Source organism: Erpetoichthys calabaricus, chromosome 10 (genome assembly GCF_900747795.2).
Source record: "Erpetoichthys calabaricus chromosome 10, fErpCal1.3, whole genome shotgun sequence".
NCBI lineage: Eukaryota > Metazoa > Chordata > Cladistia > Polypteriformes > Polypteridae > Erpetoichthys > Erpetoichthys calabaricus.
In genome coordinates, this window is record NC_041403.2 from 142,534,869 (window position 1) to 142,562,598 (window position 27,730).

Below are 27,730 nucleotides of genomic sequence, written 5' to 3' on the forward strand. Positions count from 1 at the left end.
ATTCTGCTCATAAATCCTTTCAAATTTGATTATTGAGTGTCCCCTTGGCAGTGACTTGATAAAGGATTGCTTCTGTGGGGGTGTTGGGGAGCTTTTGGGAAGTAAAAGCACTAATTATCTCAAATAACTGCTATACGTAAAGAAAATGGTGAGTGCCAACCACTGTGCATATGATAGCGACTGTATATATATATATATATTGCCTTTCAATGGGGTAGCCCACTCAAGAGCATTTGGCATAACAGCTTCAAGCAGTCAGCATCAGGCAAAGGGGAGTGATTCACAAAATACTGGAAGACCTCCAATTACAGCCTGAGGAGATGCCAGCAGCTTAAAAGTTATAAAATAAGAGGGGGTAAAGTTAAACCCAAAGTGATCAATTCACATCCTGGATTTGAGTGGAACTGTGGTGCAGTGGTTAACGCGACTGCCTCACAGCTGAGACCGAGCACTTTGGCGGTCTGTGGTCTGCATGGAGTTTGCATATTGTCCAAGTAACGTTCCTTTTTCGAACTGAAAGGCCTACATTTTAGGGCAATTGGTGATTGTAAATTGGTCTGGTATGAGTGGGCGTTTGCATTGAACTGGCGTCCCATCCAGGGCTGGTTCCTGGCACACCTAAAGTCTGCAATAAGCTTCAGTAGCTCTGTGACCCTACAATAGAATAAGTAGGTCATTGAATGGATGGGTTCCCGGGGTATTTGATTTAGTGCCTTTCACTTATGACCAAATGATCGAGAATACCTTTTATTTCTTGGAAGGCTCAATCTGTTAATGGCTCCATGTCTATTGTTTGTAGAATCTTTCCAGCCAAAGCCAAATAAACACCATGGGATGATTTAAGTCAAATAAAACTTAATGGTCTCTGAACAAAGCCAGCTACAGTTTTAGAAATAGGCATCAATCTGCCATTGAAGGATGATAAGTTAGAAGAGTCCAGCTCAGGCCACTAGGTAGTTATGCAGCTTCTTTCATTTAAAAAAACCTTTTTAAAAAAAAAGAGTCAACTGCAAACTGTGAGAGATGAAGAATGTTTGTGCATTTGGAGCCTGCAGAGGGATTGTGCTGATATGAGGTGACAAAGAAGTGAGATGACTTTACTTATCCAGGTGGGGGAAGGCTGGGCATACTGGAAGGGTAAGAAGAGAGTGGCACACTATGAGAAAACATCTCAGAGCTCACGGACAACTTCTGCTTGGGCTTCTTGCTGTTACTGAGTTCCTTTCATGCTGGGGGCCTGTGTTCTTCATGTGGGGGTAATACTGAAATGCCACCTTCTGTCATTACTGTCACTATTACTGTTTGCTGTAATTTCTGCATATAGGTCCAATGCAAGAAACTGTGCGGGACTTCTGGAGAATGATTTGGCAAGAAAATTCGAGCAGCATCGTTATGGTGACGAACCTGGTGGAAGTGGGGCGGGTGCGTAAGAGACAGAGGCTCCATCCTGGAGGGCCCTGAATGTCTGCCATCACTCCACACACTTAATTTGGGCGGGGAGGGGGGCGGGGGGGGGGATCAGGTGGGGTGAGGTGGGACTAAAATGAAACCAGAAGCTCGGGGTCTTTCTATTCAGTAGGGAATTTTTCTTCTCTTACCAGTACAAATTCTGTTGGTGTCTGTTGGCCACACCATTCCCACCGTGTTGACAAGGGTGGGTATCCTCCTCTTCCTGCTTTACAGGTCCTTATATCCATTTTTCCTCCATTTGTAGGTGAAGTGTGTCCGGTATTGGCCTGATGATACCGAGATCTATGGAGATATTAAAGTCACCCTCATTGAAACAGAGCCACTCGCCGAATACGTCATACGCACCTTCACTGTTCAAAAGGTAAGCAGCCGGAGAGCAGGATGGTTAATGATGGCGCCTGCCTTCCTTCATTGGTCTTGTTGCTCCATGGTGGTGCCTGCTTTCTTTCTTTGGTCTTGTTACTTCCATTTTTAACCCCTTTTCACTTATTTGGTTTGATACTACTGAACTAGCAAACCGTTTCATCTATAGGCCCAACATTTGATGATTTTTACCCTGAATTCTCCAAGGAGATTTTATTTTTTTACTCTCACATCCTTATCTGCTTTTGCAAACATTTGCTTCCATTTTGGTTGACTCTCTATTTATTTCTGTTTGTTTGAATGTGGTTGATCGAGCCTGTTCTCAACGTCTCCTACTGTCCCTCTTATTCTTTTTGTCAGAAGGGTCATCATGACATACGAGAGATCCGACAGTTTCACTTTACTAGCTGGCCAGATCATGGCGTCCCCTGCTATGCCACCGGCCTGTTGGGCTTCATCCGGCAAGTCAAGTTCCTCAACCCCTCTGATGTTGGCCCTGTTGTGGTGCACTGCAGGTAACTGACACCCAAGAAGATCTCTGCATCCAGAATGTTAGGAGAAATGGAGTTTCCAGTTCTAGTCGATTATCATTTCAGCAATTCGGTGAAATTTTATTATAGATCTTTCCAGGAATAAATTTGTCAAAGACTATTTTTCACTGATCGAAAAAAAAAAAAAATCAGTGGAGATTTTATAAAGTGCCTTTCAGAGTGAGTATTTTAAAGTGCATTTCATATAACAGTACAGTATCTCAGTGGGATTCCACCAAAGTGCCTGCCAGAATGAAAACTCTCACAGAATAATTCAGGCAGCACCAAATAACTGTAACTTTTGCCTTCCAAAGTGAGCAGCATCACAAACAGTTGTTCTTTGCAATATCTTTTCTATAATTTGTTTAAAGGTGAACTATGTCTGAAATCACTTCTCACATGCTCATCATATTTGTTAATCGAGATGGGAAATAATATCAATTTCAGAAGAGTATTACGATATTTTTGTGACGGTATCCAGTATCATCAAAACATTGAAGTTCACGTATTGGGATTTTTGACATTTTTATTTTTGGCTCATTGTTTCAGTATAAGGGTATATCCAGCAGTGCTGATGGCTTTTGGTGCACCTTCTGTTGGAATGCAGAAGAAATGCTTTTTATTGATACTTGCAAAACAAATTGACTTCTTTTCACATTCTAAAGGGTGCCACACTGGAAACGTCAGCACTGCTTTAGAGGTTCCCATTCCAAAAGCTCCGTTCACATTTAAGTTGAGTCGTTAAGTTCATTTTGTCTTTATCGTGTTATAGAAGAGAGCAGTGTTTAACACATTTTGCATTACAGTCTCTACATCGGGGTGTCGAACTCCAGGCCTGGAGGGCCGCAGTGGCTACAGGTTTTCATTCTAACCCTTTTCCTAATCAGTGACCAGTTTTCACTGCTAATTAACTCCTTTTCCCTTCATTTTAATAGCCCTGTTTATTAAGAATTCAGTCCTCTGAATGTATTCCTTTCTTCATTAAATGACAGCCAAACAGAAATGAGATGTGAAACGAGCCAACAGATGACACGCTACACTGGGATTTCAAACTCCCTCCAACCAATCTCTTAATGAGAAGCTGATTCTTGCTGTTAATTAAACTGGATATTTAATTCCATGGCTTGTTGCTGCTCTTATTCTTCAACAGCAGACATTTGCAAAACTGTCGATTTTTCTGTTTTTCTAAGAATATCATCAAAATGTTTTGGTGACCGGAGAGATCAGCCTTACCAAGACCATCACCTTTCTTTATTTTCAGATATTGTGTGGTGGGGACAGGTGAGCTGGTCACGTGGCAGTTTGTTTTGTGTCTCATTATTGTTTGGGTGCTAATTAAGGAAAAAGAGACTACAAAGGGGCCCGAGTCACGTGAATTAAAACTAAAACAAAAGAAGTTAATTAGCAGCAAAAACTGGTCACTAATGAAGAAGATGGTTAGAATGAAAACTTGTAGCCACTGCGGCCCTAGAGTTCGACACCCGTGCTCTACCTGTTCATTTGTGTAGCTACAGGAATTTTACATACAAATGTATATATTGAAATAATGTTGAAATAGGAAACATTCTAAGCACAGTTACAGTTTGACAGCACAAGTAGAAAAATTAGGGCTCACAAATGTGTTCCCGGGCCTACTGCATATCTAGATAATGTACTGACGTGTATACTACATATCATAACTGAAAACTCTCATTTTATTCTGTTGAAATTCCCTAGAGAGCTGAAATCCAGTCAAAAAATTAAGAGGGATGAATTGCATCTCATTAGTTCTGCCACATTTTCATTTAAAAACAGAGTTGTTAAACAAAAATAATTCCTGCCGACGCTAGAGTTTTCACATTGTTTGCAAAAGGATCCCTGTCTTATACTGAAGCATATCCGAAAACAAATATGACGTAGATGTTCTCCTGCACTGGGCATGCATGCATTGCCAGCAAACTCCTTTATGGAGCCGTGTTGTGAATAATTCAGAGCCCCATGAAAATCAGATTCCCTTGTGCTGTATGTGTTTTCGAAACTATCAATGCACGAAGGACTCACAGTAAAAGAAAAAGATTCTTCAGGAAGCTGCAGCGAATTACCCTTGTGTCGCGTTAATACGCTGATTACAGTTGAAAGTAACAGTCTACAGAGCTGGTGACAAATGTCTTGTCATTACATAGAAAGATCGCAAATATTAATATACCACTTTAAAATAAAGTGTTTTACTGTATGTGCATTCATGAATTATATTACATTCTTGATTATAAGCAGTCCACAGCAATTGGAGTGCATGTTGTACCAAATAATAGAGAAAATAAATAAATAAGTAAAAAATAAATAAATACATAAATGCATGCCGATATGTGTCCATATCTTCACTTTATCGCACTGGGCTTTTGTGTCAAGGCTCTGTATCCTGCTGAGCTCAGCTGTATTCCACACCCGTCCATTTAATTAAGAAGCTTCTTATTAATTTAGCTATAGAATGTGATTAAGTTTAAGTTATAAAAGTTGATTAGAGGCTAGGCTGTTATTTACAATCTGACTTTCATGGGGCTCTGATTTTTCACTACAAAAGTAATACCGCAAGCCATGGTGCAAAACTGTAGATAGATAGATAGATAGATAGATAGATAGATAGATAGATAGATAGATAGATAGATAGATAGATAGATAGATAGATAGATAGATAGATAGATAGATAGATAGATACTTTATTAATCCCAAGGGGAAATTCACATTCTCCAGCAGCAGCATACTGATACAAAAAAACAATATTAAATTAAAGATTGATAATAATGCAGGTAAAAACAGACAATAACTTTTTATAATGTTAACGTTTACCCCCCCCCACCCCCCCCCCCCGGGTGGAATTGAAAAGTCGCATAGTTTGGGGGAGGAACGATCTTCTCAGTCTCTCATAGTGACTGGTGAATAATTTGCTTTTGACCCATGTATGCAGCATTCAAAATTTAGATGCATACAGTAAGCAGAACAACAGGTACCATTTGAAGCAACTCTTCTATACTCGCTATGTTGGAACGTTCTTTCTTCTGTAAATGGTGACCAATCAGTGAATGAAATGTAATGAGCAGAATTCGCTGTGAAATAAGCATGAACCAATCAGAGTGTGATTAGAGCATCGTTTTTTGGAAAGCTTTGATGATTGTCCACACAATGACACTGATGCTGCATTTATGAAAGTGTCTGGCTCAGGCAAGCATTTTTAAAAGTCATCACTTTCAGGGGTCAAAAGAGACCAGGTAGTGCGGGCCAAAGGCAAAAATTTGGACAAATGTATGTGTTTTTAAATGAAAACGTAGTACTGTGGGCAGAGTCCACAACCCCAATACAACCTCAATACCACCCCAATTCCAAAAAAGTTGGAATGCTGTTTAAAATGTAAATAACAGCAGAATATTTTATTCACAGTAGAATATAGAAAACATATCAAATGTTTAAACTGATAAAATGTACCATTTTAAGAAAAGAATGAGGTCATTTTGAATTTGATGGCAAAAAAAAAATTTTGGCTAGGGCCATGTTTAGCATTGTGTAGCATCCTCTGTTCTTTAAATAAAAGTCCGTAAACGTCTTGTAACTGAGGAGGCCAGTTGCTGGACTTTTGGGAGAGGAATGTTGTCTCATTCTTGTCTGATATAGGATTCTAGCTGATCAACAGTCCTGGGTCATCTTTGTCGTATTTTTTAATTTCATGATGCAGCAAATGTTTTCAGTTGGTGAAAGATCAGGACTGCAGGCAGGCATAGTTCAGCACCAGGTCTCTTACTATGAAGCCATGCTGTTGTAACAGAGGCAGTATGCAGTTTAGCATTGTCTTGCTGAAATATACAAGGCCTTCTCTAAAAAAGATGTCTGGATGGGAGCAAATGTTGCTCTAAAACCTGTATATGCACCTTTCAGCATTGATGGTGCCTTTCCAGATATGTAAGCTGGCAATTCCATAGGCACTAATGCACCCCCATACCATGAGAAATGTAGGATTTTAAACAAAGCGCTAATCACAAGCCAGATGGTCCCTCTCCTCTTTATTCTGGATGACGTAGCATCCATGTTTCTCCAAAAGGAATTTCAAATTTTGATTTGTCTGACCAGAGATCAGTTTTTCACTTTGCCTCAGTCCATTTTAACTGAGCTTTGGCCCAGAGAAGAAGGCAGCATTTGTACACATTTGTACACAAGGCCACAATTTGTACACACAGTTTTTTGCAGACTGCTGAACCTCTGCCCATCTTTATTTCTGAGAGACTCTGCCTGATAAGATGCTCTTTTTATACCCAATCATGTTACTGACCTGATGCAAAATGTTCCTCCAGCTGTTTCTTTAGTACCACTTACATTTCCAGCCTTTTGTTGTCCCGTCCCAACTTTTTTGAGACGTGTTGCTGCCTGCCATCCTATTTAAACTGAGCTAATATTTTTCACCAAGTAGTAAAATGTCTCACTTTCAACATTTGATATGTTTTCTACATTCTGTTGTGAATAAAATATGGGATTATGAGATTTGTAAATCATTGCATTCTGTTTTTATTTGCATTCTACACAGCATCCCAACTTTTTTGGAATTGAGGTTGTATGTTAAAGAATAAAACATCTAAATTTTATTTTGTTGTAACCCAAGAGTCATGATGATATTGTACCATAAAGTCCGTAGAAATTTCTCTTATTGTCATTGCCATTGTATATGCTGTATTGTGACACCGCAAGTAGTTTCATGCATTCATTCTTAAAATGGTGTTTATGACATATTTTAAATAATGGGTCTTAATATGTTATATATGCAATAAGTAACAAGCTGGTTAAGTTTGAAGATGATACCATGCTAGATGGATTGGCAAACAATATTTGTACCTTTTGTGAGAGTGATTATTTGATATTTGGACTTCATGCTTCACACATTATACACTTCATGTCTACATTTTGCCAATTATTACTAAAACATGAAAAACGTTTCTGTTTTAACAATGTGTTGACATAGATTGTCGTAGACACGGCACACACATGAAATGCATGTATTCCAAATAACAATATATTATTTACCCTCTACAACTCTCGGCAACTCACACACGGGTAAACAGACTTGAGCTGAGAGAACTTTCTGCCCTTTCTGCGTTGGCGGGGGGATGAGATAGCAGGCTGCTTGCTGTTTGTGCTGATCGACACATATACAACACAAAAGACGCTGATGGAGAGGTGCGAAGGGATTTGAGGTGGGCTTTCATAGGCTTTGGTAATACTAGTGTTAAGGTGGATAATTTAACATTGCTAGCCGGCAGCTTGGCTAACATCATTCTCTTTGCTACTACCTCCAGTGTGGTCTGGCCTTCTGACTCATGGCCTGTGTCATTTAATCAGAGAACGTTCGGTCTGTTATCTCAGTTTACCTACCATTTTATCTAATGTCTTCATGACGTTTACAAAGGTGCTGACTATTGGGGCTCATAATGCTCAGTATTTGATTCAGATGTTTTAAATTGCCTTTGTTTCTTGTCTGTTTAATTTTGGCTCATAAAGTTAATTAAAGTGTTATTTTTTTTGTTAATCTTCTGCCAGTTTTAATAATGTCTAAGTAAAAAGGTTGCCAGCTCAGGCTCCCCCTACTTGAAGTGGAAAAGGGAACAGTGCTGATTGGAAAGAAAACAACGCAGCAACTGGCTTTAAGGATAGGAGCCTTTAAGGCATTTTGGGGTACTTTGCCTCTTTGTGGGTGGATCACATTTGCCAGAAGCCTTGACCTGAGTCATATTTCTTGTAGAAAAGCTGCTAAGACTGTGCAAGCCGGTAGAAGGTGTGGTACAATTTCCAGTGGGGTGGAGGCAGCCTGAGTATGACAGACTGGCTTAAGGCCTCTCTCAATTATTGTTATTTCTTCCTAGCGCCGGCGCTGGCAGGACAGGCTGTTTCATTGCTGTGGACATCATGCTGGACATGGCGGAGAATGAAGGTGTAGTGGACGTGTTCAACTGTATCCGGGAGCTGCGTTCTCAGAGGGTCAACATGGTGCAGACTGAAGTGAGTATGAGGCCTTGGAGGGTGGGGGGACAGCACTTTGACGCAGTTTCTGCTAAGACCTCAGAGAGCAAGGCTTTGCGTTTGACCAAACATCATTCTGTATTAATGAACTTCTCTCCACCTTCTGGCTTTTTAGTGTTAGGCAATAAGGAACATCTCTTGTCTAATCTGAAAATTGATATTTCAGTTTTAGGGTAGATACTTTGAATTTGAAATTGCCTTATACTTCTTGAAAGAAAAGAACTTTGTTGGTCACAATTAAATTTGCAAGGATTTTTTGAAACCCTTTAGCTTTATTCCGTTAATTTTTTCTACCACATAACATCTGGTTCACAATGTTTGGAGGTCAACAGTTATCCCTGGCTCTCCGACAATTAAAACCGAAGTCCTCTTCCTTAGACTTACCTTATGTCGTATCAGTGGCGTAGCTAGCTTGAGGTGGGCCCCTCTTGTCTAGCATAACTGTTAGCAATTTATTTGCAACTAGATCCTAGGGGCCAGCTGGGCAGTGGTGTCCAGGACCACGTCACTATCAGATCACACGCTGGTGACTAACAAACTGGCTCTCTAAATGGAATTTGTAATAACTTTTTAAATCGCTTTAGTACAGCCGATGTAATTTGGCAAAAATAAAATAAATTTATGAGAATGGGATGTGGGAGGTATGGGTAGTAAAATCTTCCTTTATTGATAATGACTGTATAGCTGCTATTGTGGAGCAGTGCACTCAGCTAGAGGGTCAAGGGGAGACATACTGTATTTAGTATACAGACTTTTTATACAAATTAGGAATAGGGTTTCAGTAGGAAATCATTCTTTACAGTTTTAGTGGAATTTTAACAAGTCCCAAAGGGGGGAGTATGGAAGAATAATTTTAGGGTAACATAGCATTCATCTTAAAGAAATAGCATAAAGGTTTAATAAATGTCAGAAACCTGTTCAGTCACACCAGAAAACCAGATAAAGATCAAGTGAATGACAGAATGTACACTGAAATATAAGAATTGGTTTAGGAAAAATACTGAGTAAATAATGAGCCAGGAGTCTCCAAGAGTTAATCCTAAACCTATTTTAATGACCAATTCCTTTTCTTAATAGGACTTATGCTATCTCTAGTGGGCAAAAGGCTCTTAACCTAACTACACTAAAAACTATCCTAACTCTAAGAAAAAACACTCCTAATCTAACAACATGATGTCTAACCCAGTGCCTTATCCCAAAAAGAACATATAACCATCAGTATACAGTATCTTGAAGAAACACTAATGGAAAACCTTTATTACACAGATGAGTTACTGAGCTGGAGGGTTAAAGTATGCCATGGCTGAAACACTTCACAGGGATATTTAGTTGCTTAACTTAAGAGCTGAAACTCCTTTCCAGACCATTAAGGTATCATGCAGCCATCTCTTTTCAAAAACCCACTCTTTCAGTTTTAGGGTAGTGAGGCCAAATCTCACCCTGGCAGCATTGGACACAATATGGGTGACAGCCCTTCGAATAGTATGCTTGCCAGTTTAGTGTCATCTGATTTTAGACCCAGTCTCCGGAAACTATGAGGGAGCAATTCTAACCACTGTTCCCTCCACTTTTCAGTTACTGGAATAAATGTCTGTAATCCATATGGGGTGCCATGATTGTAATTGCCAGTAAGCAAACAAGTGTCAAACTGCAGTGTGGACCAACATCACAAAATAAAGCAGACAATGGGCAGTATGCCATATCTAAAAGATATTCACAACTTTTTTTGGCATGTTCGTTTTGCAGGAGCAGTATGTGTTTGTGCATGACGCGATTCTGGAAGCCTGTCTCTGTGGAAACACTGCCATCCCTGTCTGCGAGTTCAGGGCCATCTACTACAACATCAGTCGAATAGATCCACAGACCAACTCCAGTCAGATCAAAGATGAATTCCAGGTAATTCTCACCACTTGTTGTCTCTTGACATCCTTTGCTTAAAAAAAAAAAAAAAAAGTGGCCCGGCAGTTAGATGAACAGAAGGACAGCTTTGCATGCTGGACTAGAGACACACATTTAATGAGATGAAGTGGAGGTTCCTGTCAGACTACAAATCCCAGAATCTCTGTAGTGCTGAAAGTTGTGTTTAGGCTTTGAAGTGAAATGAGGCCAGACCCCCGTGACCCTGTGTTTGGATTCAGCGGAAAATGGATGGATGGATGGATGAAATGAGGCATTCTTGGCACTACAATCTGTGCTTGTTTCACCCATTGTGAAACATCTGATGTCTTGCATCTTGTTCCAAGTGTATTTCAATGCCTGCTAATGCTGTACAACACAGCACAAACAGATTAATTGCTGGCATGCTGTGCTCAGTGGTTTCTTTATTACACTCACATCATTTTTAAAAATTGCCCCTTAATTTAGGTTTAATTTCCTTTGTATATAAAATCTTAAATCAGACAACTTTCTGTATGTACAGGCAGTTTAACAATAAGAGCCTTAAACGCACTTGGCCTCTAATGAATTGCAGCCATGCTCAATTTAATGCATGCAAGCTCCATGTCATAGAAGAGCAGAACTTTATTCATTGCTTTATTACTTTGTGCGCTATGCGCTACTGTATTGTTTCATTTTACTCTCCGCTTGCTTACACCAATACATGTAGACTTTGTTGTGGAAGTTTGGCAACCATACTATTTAACATTTGTGAACATTTAACACTTGTGAAATATTTAGTTAAAGAAAAGGGTAAACAGCTTAGACTTTATTTTTTTCCCTTTTTTTGACTAACCGTTTGTTAAAGCCCTTATTTGTGCTGTCGCCTCCTGGTCAAAGTCCTTGTTATTTTTCTAGGACTAACCAAATAATACCTTGGGTATAACAATGCCATGGGGTCTGTAAATAAGTCAAGTAACTATTCTCTGGACTTTCTTTAATGATGTTATCTTCTCTTTGTGATATCTTTATGCATATAAGATCCAACATCTGTCTGTCTGTCTGCTTTTCACGAGAGAACTACTTAATGGATTTAGATTTTTTTTTTTTTTCTATAATTTGCTTGAACATTCCAGTTGATTTTCTGACTTCTCTCATTGTGCTAAGTAACTTAGTTCTCTTGTGGTACTGATTTATTTGCGCAAATCTGAGAGAGAATCTCAGCGGGCCAAGGGGAGGGGAGGGGTCCTCCTCATTCACGCGCCAACCTTGGGGCATATCTTACCTCCGCTTATCTAGCAAACGAGAGAATCTACTTAACAGATTTAGATCGGGTTTTTTTCTAGAATTTGTTTGAACATTCCAGTTTATTTTGTGACTTCTCTCATTGTGCTAAGTAACTTAGTTCTCTTGTGGTACTGATTTATTTGCGCAAATCTGAGAGAGAATCTCAGCGGGCCAAGGGGAGGGGAGGGGTCCTCCTCATTCACGCGCCAACCTTGGGGCATATCTTACCTCCACTTATCTAGCAAACGAGAGAATCTACTTAACAGATTTAGATCGGGTTTTTTTCTAGAATTTGTTTGAACATTCCAGTTTATTTTGTGACTTCTCTCATCGAGCTAAGTATCTTAGTTCGCTTGCGGTACCGATTTATTTGCGCGAATCTGAGAGACGCAGCAGGTCAAGGGGAGAGAGGGTGGGGCCTTCCTCACTCATGCGCCAGCCTTGGGGCTTATCTTACCTCCACTTAGCTAGCGAACGAGAGAACTACTTAACAGATTTAGGTCCAGTATTTTTCTAGAATTTGCTTGTATATTCCGGTTGATTTTGCAACTTCTCTCATCACGTTAAGAATCATAGTTTGCTTGCAGGAGTGATATATTTGCACTAATTCGAGACAGAGGCTGCGGGCAGAGGGAAGGGGGATGCGTGATGTCAGGAGTGGGCAGCTGGGTAGGGCCCTTCTCGCTGTCCTGTTTCACTTCTATGTGGGCAGAGTCATGGAGCACAGCTAGTATTAGATTAAAATGAATAATACCCACAACTAGCCAACCCACGGCGTAGCATACGCCGCATAATTATGTATTGATGTGTGAAAACTTCCTGAAAGACACAGTTGTCCAAATGGGGTGGGTTTGAGGATACGACTGTAAGTGAATGAAAAGATGGAACTCTGGAGAGAGCAACATACAATTGTCCGTGACTGAAAACTGGAGTACCGCCGTCGTGCCCCCACCTCCCAGAACGAGGGACGGGGCTGGACGGCGGTTGGGCGCGATGGGCAGAACGGGGGGAGAGGGGAAGGACACCCTGGGAGGACGCCCTTTCCGCCCCCTCCGCCTCTCCGGAGAGAGGGCAGGGAAGCGGGCCCGAGAGGTTTCGGGTCCTAACCATCCAATGACGGGTCAGCACAACTGGTAATGATCGTGCAGGTTCACCTACAGAATTACGACTTTTAATTCCTCTAGATATTCAAGTTCGTTTGTCTTCTCAACGCTCCACCAGAGGCCACGAGCGACCGCGGCAGGGCTGATCCGAGGACCTCACTAAACCATCCAATCGGTAGTAGCGACGGGCGGTGTGTACAAAGGGCAGGAACTTAATCAGTGCAAGCTTATGACCCGCACTTACTGGGAATTCCTCGTTCGTGGGGAACAATTGCAAGCCCTGGTCCCCATCACGAATGGAGTTCAATGGCTTACCCACGCCTCTCAGCGCCGGGTAGACACACGTTGATCCATTCAGTGTAGTGCGCGTGCAGCCCCGGACATCTAAGGGCATCACAGACCTGTTATTGCTCAATCTCACGTGGCTGAAAGCTTAGCAGCTGCAATAGTTTTACACTCCAGTACATTGCGGTGAATGCTGGTAACAGTCAGGTGGGCGGGCGGTTGAGCAGGCGTTCTCGTCCCATGGTCTTAGAGTTGGTGGGCGTGGCTCTGTGAGTTGTCGTCATATCCCATGGTCTTAGAGTTGGTGGGCGTGGCTAAGTCGTGCGTATCCCATGGTTGTCTTGCGTGCCCTGTCGGCTGCTTAGTAAATTATATATATATATAGATGCGTCATTACAAATTGACTATACTGCATAGCTTATGCATATCCTCTCCTAACTAACTGGACAACACATCAGCCTGTTAGGATTTTTATTAGGTTTTGTCACAGACATTGCCTCAAACTCCAACTTACTATGTTTCTTCACCTGATAGAACATATGCTGACAGTCTGTTCCTCACCCATTCTAACATTGCCTCCTTTAGCTGGGGCCACAACACAGTGTCCTCTTAACCTTTGCTCTTGTCTTGGCACCTGTCTCCATTGTCAACTTCAAGGCTTCGAAAATACAAAATGATATATATCTTACACAGCCAGTCATGTTTTGCCTTAGAAGGGATGTTTGTGCCATCCGACTGAACAGTGTTAGAGCTCAGAGCAGCTTACCGGCCCTTGGAAACCCCTGGCGTCAGTTCTTAAGCAGGAATGTGTAGGCCAGAGAAATGCTGTGTGATGTGCCGCTCTATAAAGTGTGAGTGACGGCATGCTTCAAAATGAAACTGTGGAGCCACTGATTAAATGAATGCATTGTGAAAGAAACACAACGAAGGTTTGGGGCAGCCACCCATATAGTTTCCCTGGCTGCAAAAGGCTTTAAAGTAGCGTACAATGTGTACAGATTAGAGTCCAAAACAGGACTGTTTAAGTATGGATGACGAGGGGTTTTAATAGGTGGTTCACAGGAAGTGACGTCCACGGGGACGAGACAGGAAGGATTTCTCATGTTTGGTCTGTGGAGAGAAAAGAGAGAGTTTTAGTGCACCCTGCCACCCCCCTGGCCTGGCATGGAATTGGCATTTCCTGCTCCCTTTGGTTGACTTCCAAGAGCACGTGTGTGACAGCATATTATTTATCTGAACAAGCCTGAAATGTAAAGAGTAAATCCAAGAAATAAAAAGCAATTGTGTTTATGATAAAGAGGACACATCCAAAATGGACACTTGCAGAAACAATGAATCAAAACCTCAGAAGGCCAAAAAACAGGAAATCTAGATGTGTATCGAAAACTCTGGACAGTGAATAAATGCTAAACTCTAGGAAGGTATATATGATCTGCTCAACCAAACGGTAGCTCAAGCTGTGTACAACGTAATGTGTCTGCACTATGTGACTGCGCTTGAGTAAGCGTTACAAAGAAATGGACAGACGGGGTCAGAGACAAGTAACATACAAAAGGAAGAGCTAATGGTCATAACGAATTGGCTAATGGTGGTCCACAGCCTAATCCTTACAAGTTGTAGTCGTGCAACTTCCATCCATCCATCCATTATCCAAGCCGCTGAATCCGAGCACAGGGTCACGGGGGTCTGCTGGAGCCAATCCCAGCCAACACAGGGCACAAGGCAGGAACCAATCCCGGGCAGGGTGCCAACCCACCGCAGGACACACACAAACACACCCACACACCAAGCACACACTAGGGCCAATTTAGAATCGCCAATCCACCTAACCTGCATGTCTTTGGACTGTGGGAGGAAACCGGAGCGCCCGGAGGAAACCCACGCAGACACGGGGAGAACATGCAAACTCCACGCAGGGAGGACCCAGGAAGCGAACCCAGGACCCCAGGTCTCCCAACTGCGAGGCAGCAGCGCTACCCACTGCGCCACCGTGCCGCCAGTCGTGCAACTTGCTAATGTGAATTTGATCCTTTTAACTGCTTTTGTACTGAGTCTGATGAGAAGTCTGCCTGCACTCTTGTGCTCAGGATTTTTTTGTTTTGTTGTTTTCAGTTTTTACTTGTACTCTCTACAGTTTCTAATACACTTACATCTAGTGTGATCTGACACTCTGCATGTGACTGCATTAAATTTAATATGCCACTTTATTAATCTCCTTTATTGTCCACGTAATTTACGCCATCCATCCATTTACTGTACCTGCTTTGTTTGATTCAGGGTTATGGAGTCTTAGCATCAAGATGGCAGGCGCCAGCTTTGGATGCGGCACTGGTTATAGAATTGCAAATTAGTCTAATGCATGTGTCTTTGGGATGTTTGTTCCTTATCATGTTTATCCAGTAACAAAAAGCTGACACCTCTGTCTTGATGCTGGAGGGACTCCAGTTAAACTGTTCAAACTAAGAAATCGATCTTCTCCCTGTAACGTATAATTTTCCATGTTTAAGCCAGCTATACACAGCTTTGTTCCCCATATCCTGAACACCTGTTGCCTTAATTTAATAATTAGCCTTTCATAAAATATCTTTGCAAAAGCGTTTTGGAAGTCACGCTCAACAGTGTCACCTTTTCTGCTGTTGTCAAATGTTTTGTTGCTTTTTTATAAAATTCCAGCATATTAGCGAAACAATCATGATGGTGGTGTGGAAACGGAAACCCGCTGGCATCTAGTTTTACATTTCAAAAATATTCTGCTCAAATTGTTCTGCAGTGGGTGAGGGTTGAGGGGGGTGAAGTTGCGAAAGAAGAAGCAGGCATGTGGAAATGGCAAGAAAATCCGTGTTTCTAATGAAAGCCTGCGGCAGATTCCAAATCAAAGATGCAAGTCATTGATTTGAAATAATTCCATCAATGCAGAGCGGGCCACGGTGGCGGAAAGAGAAGGGAATGACGTTTCTCGTAGTCTGGCACACGGCCAGAGAAACAACTCACTATCACCCCACCGGAAAAAAAAAAAATCCATACTAACCGAGATGCTAATGAAGCTTGTGTTGATACAACACGGCACGGCAAATTGTTAAGAAAAGCGGCTCTGCTTGTCAAAGTTACGTTCATAGTGAAATGCAGAGCCTTGTCCTGCAGCTATCAAGGCAAGGAAATATGATCTCTGAAAATAATCAGCCGGCATTTCCTTTAGTCAGTGTACCCCCACAAATTAAGCAGGACTAAGGCAATGCATTGTGTGATAGAAGGGTCGTGTGATATTGACAGCCCTCTACACCCAGAACAACACACGTGAGACAAACAGGTAACAAGAAGCTCATCTTTACGACACAAAAACTCCAGTGTTACAGCCTCACCTGGCCTGCGTAATTGGCTGTTGAACTCCTGTCTATCCAATGCGTTTGCTAGGACCACTGACTCAGAATTTCACAGACTCTTTTTCATCTTCTTTACCTGCCAAGACCCTGGCCTCCCTTCCTTACACAAGTTGAGTGTTTAACCCACTCTCCTCCTAAAAGTGCATTTCATTAGCTTCTTGCTGATCTGAGGGTTACTCTCTGGCCCAACCCTGGAAACACTTCCTGGCTCAGGAGTTGTCCTAAGTTTGCCCCAGGTACACCCTCAATCAGCCCCTTCTCTTCTGCCACCCTTGTAAAGGACTAAGTCTCCACAGCTGCTTCCCACCAGTCATCTGCTCAGTGAAGGCCATGGCACATTAAGAGATTTTCAGTCATAGTCTTTATTTACGGTACATAAGGTTAGTGAGTCAGAGGCAGTCGGCAGCATATAGCCTACTGTGAATCACTCTAACTAGTCCACGACTAACCTCGACAAAATCAAATACGCTTGCGTTTCTTGGGGAATGTGAAAAGTAAAGGCCGTGACACATCAAAGTGACTTTTAAGCGATTTTTACAGAAGTCAGAGGCGTTTGACAGTGCGCTGTAGTGAAGGCTGGTCTCCTAGTATGGCTCAGTACAACTCGTCTTTGTCTTGTCCTGTCAAAAGCAAACAGGCCTGTGGATTTTTAGGAATATAACAAGTAAAGGCCATGTCACATTACGAGAATTTTCTTAGATTTTTCAGTCGTAAACTTCACTTGCATAAGTCACAGGCGTTTGACAGTGCGCTCTAATGAAGGCTGGTCTCCTAGCATGGCTCAGTCCAACTCGTCTATGTCTTGTCCTGCCAAAAGCAAACAGACCTGCATGTCTTTAGGGATGTGAAATGTAAAGGCCATGTCACATTACGAGACATTTCTTAGATTTTCAGTCGTAAAACTTCACTTGCATAAGTCACAGGCGTTTGACAGTGCGCTCTAATGAAGGCTGGTCTCCTAGTATGGCTCACTCCAACTCGTCTATATCTCGTCCTGCCAAAAGCAAATAGACCTGCATGTCTTTAGGGATGTGAAATATAAAGGCCATGTCACATTACTTGACTTTTCTTAGATTTTCAGTTGTAAACTTCATTTACAGAAGTCACAGGCATTTGACAGTGCGCTCTAGTGAAGGTTGGTCTCCTAGTGTGGCTCACTCCAACTTGTCTTTGACTCATCCTGCCAAAAGCAAAATAGGCCTGCATGTCTTTATGAATATAACAAGTAAAGGCCATGTCACATTACGAGACTTTTCTTAGATTTTTCAGTTGTAAACTTCATTTACAGAAGTCACAGGCGTTTGACAGTGCACTCTAGTGAAGGTTGGTCTCCTAGTGTGGCTCACTCCAACTCGTCTATGACTCGTCCTGCCAAAAGCAAAGAGGCCTGTGCATCTTTAGGAATATAACAAGTAAAGGCCATGTCACATTACATGACTTTTCCAGTGAGTTTCAGTCATAGCCTTCAATTACATAATTTTGTCTGTTTCCACACCACCATCTTGATTGTTTCGCTAATATGCTGGAATTTTATAAGAAAGCAACAAAACATTTGAGAGTTGAAGGTAGTCAGTAGCTCGTTTCTGTGAAGCCATTCGTCTACTGCGACATACTCAGAGACTCAGTCCAACTTGTTCACAACTCACTCCATTGAAATCAGACAGTTTTGATTTGGTCTTTAGACTGTGGGTGGGCTCTGTGTGCATGAGAGCCAACAACCGATGAATGCTCAACTGGTAGTAAAATCACACGGAATGCAATGATGAGGAAGTAGTAACAAATTTGTACCTCACAAACAGAACAGAAGCTCATCTGTATTGTGTTCCGTGTTTTCTGTATGACCACAGAATAGAAAAAAAAGAAAAAGGGCCAATATTGGAGATGAACTTGCCATACCTGTTAACTGCTCCTTCGGGCAGCACCCTATTTGCTGTCAGAAAAAGGGGGCAAGCGAGACTGTGCTGGAAAGTCAGCATGCAGTCGCTAAATTTGACATGCCCATTAATTCTTAATTGTGTAAACTGACATGATCCAGTGACGAGGTCAGCAACTGCGGCGGCGAAGTCTGACATACCCTTCAACTAGAAGTAATCTGGCATTGGCATTAGCAGGGAAGCATGGTTCCAAATGTTTCCTGTTGTGACTCAGTGCCCTTTAACAGATGGGAGGTGTTGCCATCACTGGAATTTCTTTGCTGCACCTACTTCTTATTGATTTAGACAGCTTGACAGCACATGTAGTGTCCTGCAGGGCCATGCTCCAGTTCCTCTACAATTTCTTTTGCCATCCGGGTGGTGTGCTTGCTCATGATAACCTTTCTCTAGCCAGGCACTCCATTCTAATTAATGTACACAGATGATGAGTCATTGCAGCTATGCCAGGATGCTGGCAATGCCAGGTACACGGCAAACAAGTAAAATCAAGAGTCAAAGATGAAGACTGACTACTGTAATAGGGATGAGCTGTGTCTTTAGTTTTGGTTTCATCATGGAGACCAGTGAAACCTTTAAATCAGTTACAGAGAGAAACCTCTACTACAGTCCATGGAGATGGTTATAGCCATGATGGGCAAGGCAATGTTCCCATTTTTGTAGCACGCAGCCGCCTTCTAGTGACAATAAATCATGCCAGAGATGTGCATCCTAAAATTCCTTCCTTCATGCCTCAATTTAGAGTCAACAGGGTGACTGATCCCCTAATGACATGAGCTTGTCTGCTCATGTCTGCTCACATTGCGGAGCTTATAATACCATTACTGTCAACTGCCATCCCTCGTTGTCGCCATAACCAGCTCCACTTCCCTCCTGGTCTTTTGATTCGTGATTGATTCTGTGTGAGCAGCATGTGGCAGTGCTATGGGTTCAGTTAAAACAAACTCACTGCTCTCTCTGCATTGGTCCCCATGACAGCATATTACATGAAGCTGCATATTATAGATGGAAAACGCATTTCATATTACATTGCTAAGATAGATAAGTGAAATGAAACCATGCATATTAGCAAGTAAGTTTGGAAATGCCAATGAAATATCAGCCCAGGGGATCTCTACATATTATATCAACTCTGGTAGTTTGTTGAATTGGATCTGTACATCCTATACTTCATATTTATACCTCAACGAGATGTGCCCTTTTGATGTTGCTGGCACATATTTACAAAGATGCTTTAATAGAGAATATCTGTTGAAATATTTGGGCAACCCAGTAGTTAGTTTGGCTGCCTCATAGCTCGGTCAGTGCTGTGTGGAGTTTACCTGTTCTCACTGTGTTTGAGTGGGTTTGTCCTGTGTCACAAACTCGACAAACAGCCATAGCAAGGTTTGGGGTAGCCACCCATATATTATTTCCTGGCTGCAAAATTGAATAAATTGATGTACTGAAGTGTACAGATCAGAGTCCCGAAACAGAGCTGAGGGGATAGAGGAAAGGTGGCTGCTTTTAAAGGCCAGTATAGGAAGTGACCTCAAAGGGGCCGGAACCGGAATTGTCTTCATCCATAGGCTCGGACCCAGAAGTAATGTCAAAGGGGTCAGAACCAGAATGGACGTCATCAGGGCCAGGCAGAATTTCCTGTGAATGGTCTGCACACGTGTGTGACACCTGGTACTCCATATAACAAGAGCATGCAGGATAGCATAATAAGATGGCTTCAACGGGAGTATGTATGCGCTGGCACCCCATCCAGGGTTGTTTTCTGCCATGTGGTCAGCATTACCAGGATGGGTGTAATGGTCCTGGTGGCCTTGAACTGAAGGAGTGGTTTCAGAAACTGAATGGATAGTTTTCCTCTTGTTTGTGTCCTTTCTGAATATCAGCCCGACTCTGCCCTCTGTTTTCCTTTTACCTTAAATGAAGCAATATTATTATATATATATATATTTTTTTAAGTTCCATTAACCCCGCTGTTTTGTTTTTTTTCTGGTTCATTTGATGATTCCGCTTGCACAGTTCAAATGATGCAAGTTTTACTTGACAGACTTTCTTAATGTTGTCTTCTCTGTTTTATTTTGCTTACTTCAGTCCGACATGCCATACACTTCTTCTGTGATATTGGAGGTCGGTTTTCAGGACCGCGTTACATTTTTCACTAGCCTTCTTTTTGAGGCGCTGAAGCTTATCCTGACAGCATTAGGCTTAAGGAAGGGACATGCGTCTGTCACGGGGCACATTCATGCACCCACCCTCATGCATCCACATTTATACGAGGTTCTTCTAATCCATGACTCTCAGCACATCTCTGTGTCTTCGTCTTCATCATATACCACTTACTTGGTACATTCTAACGGTTCTCCTGTCCATTATCAAACCTGCTCATTCAAGTACAGGGTTTTTAAGGGAATTAGACCTTATCCTGGCAGCACTGGGCACAAGGAGAAAACTAACTCTGGACAGAGAACCATTCTGTTTCAGAAGTGGAAAAGAAGCAAAAGGCACAAATGAACATGCACTTGGGAGGCCCTGCATGGGGTATTGAGCCATACAAGCATTTTGGTCATCTTTGGTCTTCGTGAAGGACTCCAGAAGCTCCCCACCACTCACTTCAAAACAAAAAAAAAAATCACATATAAGTTTTAAAAGATGTGGTTACCTGGGCAGTGTGCTATCCCATATACTCACCAGTCAGTACAGAATGTATAGGCAGCAGAATGCAAGTTTTGCCATCACACTGACCCACTTTAATCTCTTGCCCTCTTTGAATTTTTCTTTCAGACTCTAAACATTGTGACACCACGGATGAGGCCCGAAGACTGCAGTGTTGGACTCCTGCCTCGGAATCATGACAAGAACCGGAGCCTGGATGTCCTGCCTGTGGACCGCTGCCTGCCTTTCCTAATATCAGTCGATGGGGAGTCCAGCAACTACATCAATGCAGCCCTCATGGATGTAAGTATTTACTTGAAAGGGTGCATCCCCATAAATGAACTGGGGTTCACTCCAGGCTTATGGTAGTGCATTTGTCTATAGCTGCTCTAATGCAAATTGTGATCGATCGTAGAAACTGTTCTTCTGTAGGCACATTAGTGTTACAGGTACTAGAGAGTGCTGCTACTATGGCATCAAGAGTGGGTAGATCAGAGAGCAGTGGCTGAGCTAACAGGCATCAGCAATTTATTTGGACAGTACCTGGCTGGATCTCCAGTAGGATTTAATGGTGGGTGTCCGTCTGATATAAGCTTCTTATTTTCATTTTTTTTGTCTTCCAGAGTCACAAGAAGCCAGCAGCCTTTATTGTCACTCAGCATCCCCTGCCCAACACAGTGGCTGATTTCTGGAGGCTTGTGTTTGACTACAACTGCTCATCAATTGTAATGCTCAATGAGATGGACAGTGCACAGGTAGGCCTTTGGTCCTATAGGTCTGGTAGCAAGCTGATGCAGGAGAGTTGGAGAAATCATGATATGGGTCTGCATCACCAGTCTGCTGAATGTGGCTATTGTTATCTACTTTTTGCTTTACATTTTTATCAAGAGGGGAGTTTTGCAGTAGCACACCATTAACCCAGATGATTACACCCACAGCTCTGTAAGCAGTATTGGCCTGAGAAGAGCTGCCTGTGCTATGGACCCATTCAGGTGGAGTTCATCTCAGCTGATATTGATGAAGACATCATTAACAGAATATTTCGTATTTGCAACATGGCTCGGGTAAGCCTAATAAGACAACAGTTGTTCTTTCTTTCTTTCTTTCTTTCTTTCTTTCTTTCTTTCTTTCTTTCTTTCTTTCTTTCTTTCTTTCTTTCTTTCTTTCTTTCTTTCTTGTGCAAATGAAATCTCATTTTGTCTGCACAAGCTAATTGCATTCATCCTTCTTTTGCACACTAATGATTAATTACTACTGTACATGTTTATGATGCAACTCTGAAAAATAACAATCATACACAGATAATAAAAAGTGAGTTGTGGATAAACATTAATTTCCTTAAATTTTGCCTGTCCATTGGTAGGCAAATCAAAATTGAGTCAGCCTAAGTGTCTTTCACATCTATCTATCTATCTATCTATCTATCTATCTATCTATCTATCTATCTATCTATCTATCTATCTATCTATCTATCTATCTATCTATCTATCTATCTATCTATCTATCATCTAGTGCCTTTCACATCTATCTATCTATCTATCTATCTATCTATCTATCTATCTATCTATCTATCTATCTATCTATCTATCTATCTATCTATCTATCTATCTATCATCTAGTGCCTTTCACATCTATCTATCTATCTATCTATCTATCTATCTATCTATCTATCTATCTATCTATCTATCTATCTATCTATCTATCATATAGTGCCTTTCACATCTATCTATCTATCTATCTATCTATCTATCTATCTATCTATCTATCTATCTATCTATCTATCTATCTATCTATCTATCTATCTATCTATCTATCATCTAGTGCCTTTCACATCTATCTATCTATCTATCTATCTATCTATCTATCTATCTATCTATCTATCTATCTATCTATCTATCTATCTATCTATCTATCTATCTATCTATCATCTAGTGCCTTTCACATCTATCTATCTATCTATCTATCTATCTATCTATCTATCTATCTATCTATCTATCTATCTATCTATCTATCTATCTATCTATCATCTAGTGCCTTTCACATCTATCTATCTATCTATCTATCTATCTATCTATCTATCTATCTATCTATCTATCTATCTATCTATCTATCTATCTATCTATCTATCTATCTATCTATCATCTAGTGCCTTTCACATCTATCTATCTATCTATCTATCTATCTATCTATCTATCTATCTATCTATCTATCTATCTATCTATCTATCTATCTATCTATCTATCTATCTATCTATCTATCATATAGTGCCTTTCACATCTATCTATCTATCTATCTATCTATCTATCTATCTATCTATCTATCTATCTATCTATCTATCTATCTATCTATCTATCTATCTATCTATCTATCATCTAGTGCCTTTCACATCTATCTATCTATCTATCTATCTATCTATCTATCTATCTATCTATCATCTATCTATCTATCTATCTATCTATCTATCTATCTATCTATCTATCTATCTATCTATCTATCTATCTATCTATCTATCTATCATATAGTGCCTTTCACATCTATCTATCTATCTATCTATCATAAAGTGTTTTATAATAAAACATTTCATTGCAAAATTAGGCTCCAAATTTACATGAAATAACGATAAAGTTAATGTTCAAATTGTTTCTATATTATACATGCACTGTACACATTGTGAATATAATTAACCAGGTTTTGAAGTAGAGGACCATTGTTGAACAACGCACCATAGTGAGATTTCTCTGGGTAGAGGGAGTGAAATTCGTTGAAATTCCCAGAAGGATATTGGCCCTGTACACAAGTGAAAACAGCAGGACTCAATGAAAAGTTTATAAATGTGTAGAAAGGTTTTAAACAGGAAGACCAAGTGTAATCAATGAAGCTCAATATGGTCGACCATCAACGTTGGGCCCACAAGCTCACATCGGCATGGTAAATACCTTCATTTGAGAAAACCAATGGATTCGGCTTGGGGTTAGTTGCACATTTGGATATCAGCTGTGGATCTGCACATGCCAAAGTGCATGATACACTAAGGTTAGCACAAGATGGGTACCCAGACAGTTTACTGATCACGGGCCAATATCCCTCTGTGAATTTCAGTGCATTGTTTAACAATGGGCCAATCCTGCAGAGAAGCATCCATGTTCCTTTGACCTTGGCTTCAGCTAGACTATTGGCAGAGCACTGTGCTGTGCATGCTTGAACTACCCATTAGCCATCATAAACTTGTATTGTCAGTTTCCATCTGTTGTTGTTACCTTGTAATTTTTAAATTGCCTTTACTTTTTGATCTACCCTCATAATTATATATTTGTAAGTAAGGCTCTGCTTGTATTTCTTCTTCCCTCTTAAGCCACAAGATGGCTACCGTTTAGTCCAGCAATTCCAGTTCATTGGTTGGCCAGCCTACCGAGAAACCCCTCTATCCAAGCGGTCCATCCTTCAGCTGGTCCGACGTCTTGCAAAATGGCAGGAGCAGTACGATGGTGGAGATGGACGCACAGTTGTCCACTGTTTGTGAGTATAGTTTCAGCTTTGTTCAATTAAAGTGTGCACTTTGTGGCAAGGTTGGCTGCTGTTTTGAGCCAGTGTACTCAGCTAGACTCCTGAATGACACCTGCATCATGACGGTAACTCTGCTGGTGGGTTTGCCTGTATACGGATGCCGACCCCCCAGCACTGATTTGGGAATCTAATAATGTAGAGTGCATTTGAACACTCAAACCACATTTCACTCCACAGCACAGCTGCTCTTCCCAGGAGGACCTGACTGAGGAGGACTGAATTACTCCCAGATGCCTTGGTTTCTGAGCCCTCAGTGCCTATTCTCACAGATGCATTTGCCTCACAGCGGCACATCAAAAATATCATTATATTTTCCTTAGTATTTTTTATTATTATTTGTCCGCTTATTTAGTTTGAGTGTTTTTTTTGTTTGGTATTTTTTTTCTTTGCATATAATAGCTCTACAGTGCAAAGACTCTACACACACTGCGCCTAAGTAAATGGCGCTTAAAATTAGATAAGCAAAGCCATATTGCAACGACCGGTTCTGGGTATAATTCCAGTAATAGCACATGCCTCATTACGATTAATTGTCTTTATAGTCATGAAAAGAAGAACTGCTCCGCTTGGCTTTGTGCTTTCAAAACTCCAGTTGCGGCAGGCTTGGTGGCTTATTCTGTAATACAGGACACTTGAACTTAATGCCAGGGGGGCAAAGCTCCATAGGCCCACCTCTTCTCATTCTTAGCATTTATTGCTAATTATAATAGACCATTAGGCTTGAAGACGTAGATTCTGTGGGGAAAAATGTTTTTGGAATACTAGAATTTAGAGGAGGTGGTTTCATGGGCTTGATTGCCCTGACTCTTTCAGCCCAAAAGGTACTTTGTAAATAAAAGTGGTGGCCGTCTTTGTGAAGGATCAGTCCATAGTTTGCCTAGTCAGTCTAAAGCCTAGGATGTCAAATTATGATTATATCAGGCCAATACTGTATAAGAAGTCTAGAGCCTAGATGGTGTTTACTCATCATTTCAGCAGCCTGGAATCCAGTTCTTTGTGTCTGCCTGGGTTTGAGCAGGACACTAGTGAGTTTGACCAGGTGGCCCAGATCTGAATATAAAGACCTGTATTCCAGCATGGCAGTTTTCTGTCATTAGAGATGTTGGTCAACTCTAATGTAGAAGTAGAAGGTCCTCACTCTGTAGCTAGAGAATTTAGGTCCAATATGACATAGTGAGCAGGCCTCATTCTGAGTGAGCTCAAGTATTAGGGAGTACTGACATTTTTATGATTTCCTGCAGGACGGGAGGAGGCCGAAGTGGGACCTTCTGTGCTATTTGCAGTATCAACGAGATGATCCAACAGCAGAACATTGTGGATGTGTTCCATACTGTCAAGACACTGCGTAACAACAAATCAAATATGGTGGAGACACTGGTAAGTTAATCGAGATGAGGTAAACTGTGGAGGTAACTGTGAACTTATCGAGGCAAGATATCACCTGTTTCTTCTACTTTGCTCTCTTTCAGGATCAATACAAGTTCTGCTATGAAGTTGCCCAAGAAAGTCTGAGCTCATTCTGAGTCAACCTGTGAATGGGTCAAGGACTTCCTGAATGTGATAACAGATTAGAGGTGTGGCAGGTGGTCTTTCAACTCCTTGCGGTACAGAAGTCCACGTGGTTAAACAAACAGCATTCACTGTCAGCAGCGGCTTCCCAAGACAACCAGGCAGATAATTATTATACTGTCTGACAAAGAACGCCTACCCTGAGGCAGAAAGCCTTTTACTAGACTTTGGGAACTGTGAGCAGAGACTTTAGCCATCAGTTCCTTGTTGACAGTCACTGTGTGCTGATATGGGACTCCTGTGACCAACGCTCAACTGCTGGATGATGATGACCTGCAGACCCTTTTGTTTTCTTCTCAATGCCTGTATTTTGATATGTGCGTGTTCACGTCTTTAAGGCACCCGTGTTACCTCCCGTTCTGTGGACTTTTGACAGGTCTCATCACTCCCTCTTCTCTGTTAAAGTGAGGGTGCCATACTGAATCGCATTACAGGGCGAGCGAAGCTGAACCAAACCTTTCCTTCTGGAGTTTCCATTGTCTTGTTTGACTCAAATAAAACTGAAAATTGACTTGCAGTTCTGCCATTGTTTGCCTTCTCCGTGCGATTTGCTATACGGCTTGTCCCCAAGCTGACATGCAAGCTGGTCAGTCTCCCTCAGCCGTCTTCTTTCTAAAAACGGTTTGCATACTGCGAGGTAGTTCTATATTTAAAAGAAATTAAGCCTCCTTTGGCCGTTTCTTCATTTTGAATTCAACCACTTTGTCTTATTTTTTCTGTAGAGTGTTGCCCAACTTCCTCTTTGTGTACATTTCCTTTTGTTAATATTTTCCAACTCAGATTTGAGTATTTCATTTAAAGTATTTTGAACCACCATGTTGGCATATGATCCCTTTTTAAACATGTTTAGCTCATTGAGTTGGTTTGCATTTGTGATATTCGCAGATCTTTGCCATTATTGTCTGGGAGAGGTGCCGGGATTTAGCGTGTTGATATGCTTTGTGTGTACATTTTTCACTTGTGTGTTCAACTTTACAATTAATTCATAGGGAGCAGTTGCTCTTTCCAACATTTTCCAGTCATTTTGCCAATTTATGTTCCCACGTTTTAATTTTCTGATTAGCTGGTTCAATTCAGTTGCAAGAAAAAAAATTAAAAATTACAGGTGCTCTCTGTAAAATCTGATTTAACAAGTTGCCTCTTTGGACCAGTCTGCCCAACTCCCTACTGTAATTTGTTTATTTTGTAATTTAATTCCTGTATTGTAAATGGGAATGTCTGTCTTCTATCTTTAATTTCTGGGCGGAAGCAACCCACGGGTGTCATTTCATTTTCAACCACTTTAACGCTAACACAAGATAATCCATCTGATGAGGCACTGAGGCCCAAAACACAGGAGCTGCCTGCCTTAGGTTTGCAGCATTGCGGAGTAATTGGGTTGGGTGAAGACATGTCTGAATTAAGGAAAACCTTGTCTGCAACTCAAAAAACATACTTGATTTGGAGTTCTGCGAATATTCACTCTAGCTTTCAGATCGGTTTATTATGTATGTATAGATTGTTATGGGTAAACTCTTTTAAATAAACAGGTGAAAAAATGTACATTGTGAGTGAGTGAGTGACGTGAAGGCCCATTGACGGAAAACTCGTTCTTAAGAATAAGATTGGTTTTTCTTTCAGTGCAGGCCATAGCTCGATTCTTTATTGAGTTCTTGGTGGCTATTGTTCAGTGTCTATAACTGGACATC

At 41.3% G+C, this 27,730-nt stretch overlaps 1 protein-coding gene across 11 annotated transcripts in view; it reads left to right on the forward strand.

Moving 5' to 3' along the window:
- ptprt (protein tyrosine phosphatase receptor type T) overlaps positions 1-26,559 on the forward strand; it is a 651,792-nt gene extending 625,233 nt beyond the window's left edge. For all 11 annotated transcript variants that reach the window (XM_028812019.2, XM_051932510.1, XM_051932511.1 and 8 more), the window contains 11 exons: positions 1,325-1,422; positions 1,715-1,831; positions 2,194-2,348; positions 8,243-8,378; positions 10,146-10,295; positions 21,039-21,212; positions 21,533-21,664; positions 21,848-21,973; positions 24,262-24,425; positions 25,715-25,850; positions 25,943-26,559. In XM_028812019.2, the coding sequence (XP_028667852.1) occupies positions 1,325-1,422; positions 1,715-1,831; positions 2,194-2,348; positions 8,243-8,378; positions 10,146-10,295; positions 21,039-21,212; positions 21,533-21,664; positions 21,848-21,973; positions 24,262-24,425; positions 25,715-25,850; positions 25,943-25,996 (1,442 nt within the window). In that variant the 3' untranslated portion in view covers positions 25,997-26,559. The remainder of the gene's footprint in view (positions 1-1,324; positions 1,423-1,714; positions 1,832-2,193; positions 2,349-8,242; positions 8,379-10,145; positions 10,296-21,038; positions 21,213-21,532; positions 21,665-21,847; positions 21,974-24,261; positions 24,426-25,714; positions 25,851-25,942) is intronic.
- Positions 26,560-27,730: the final 1,171 nt, after the last annotated feature.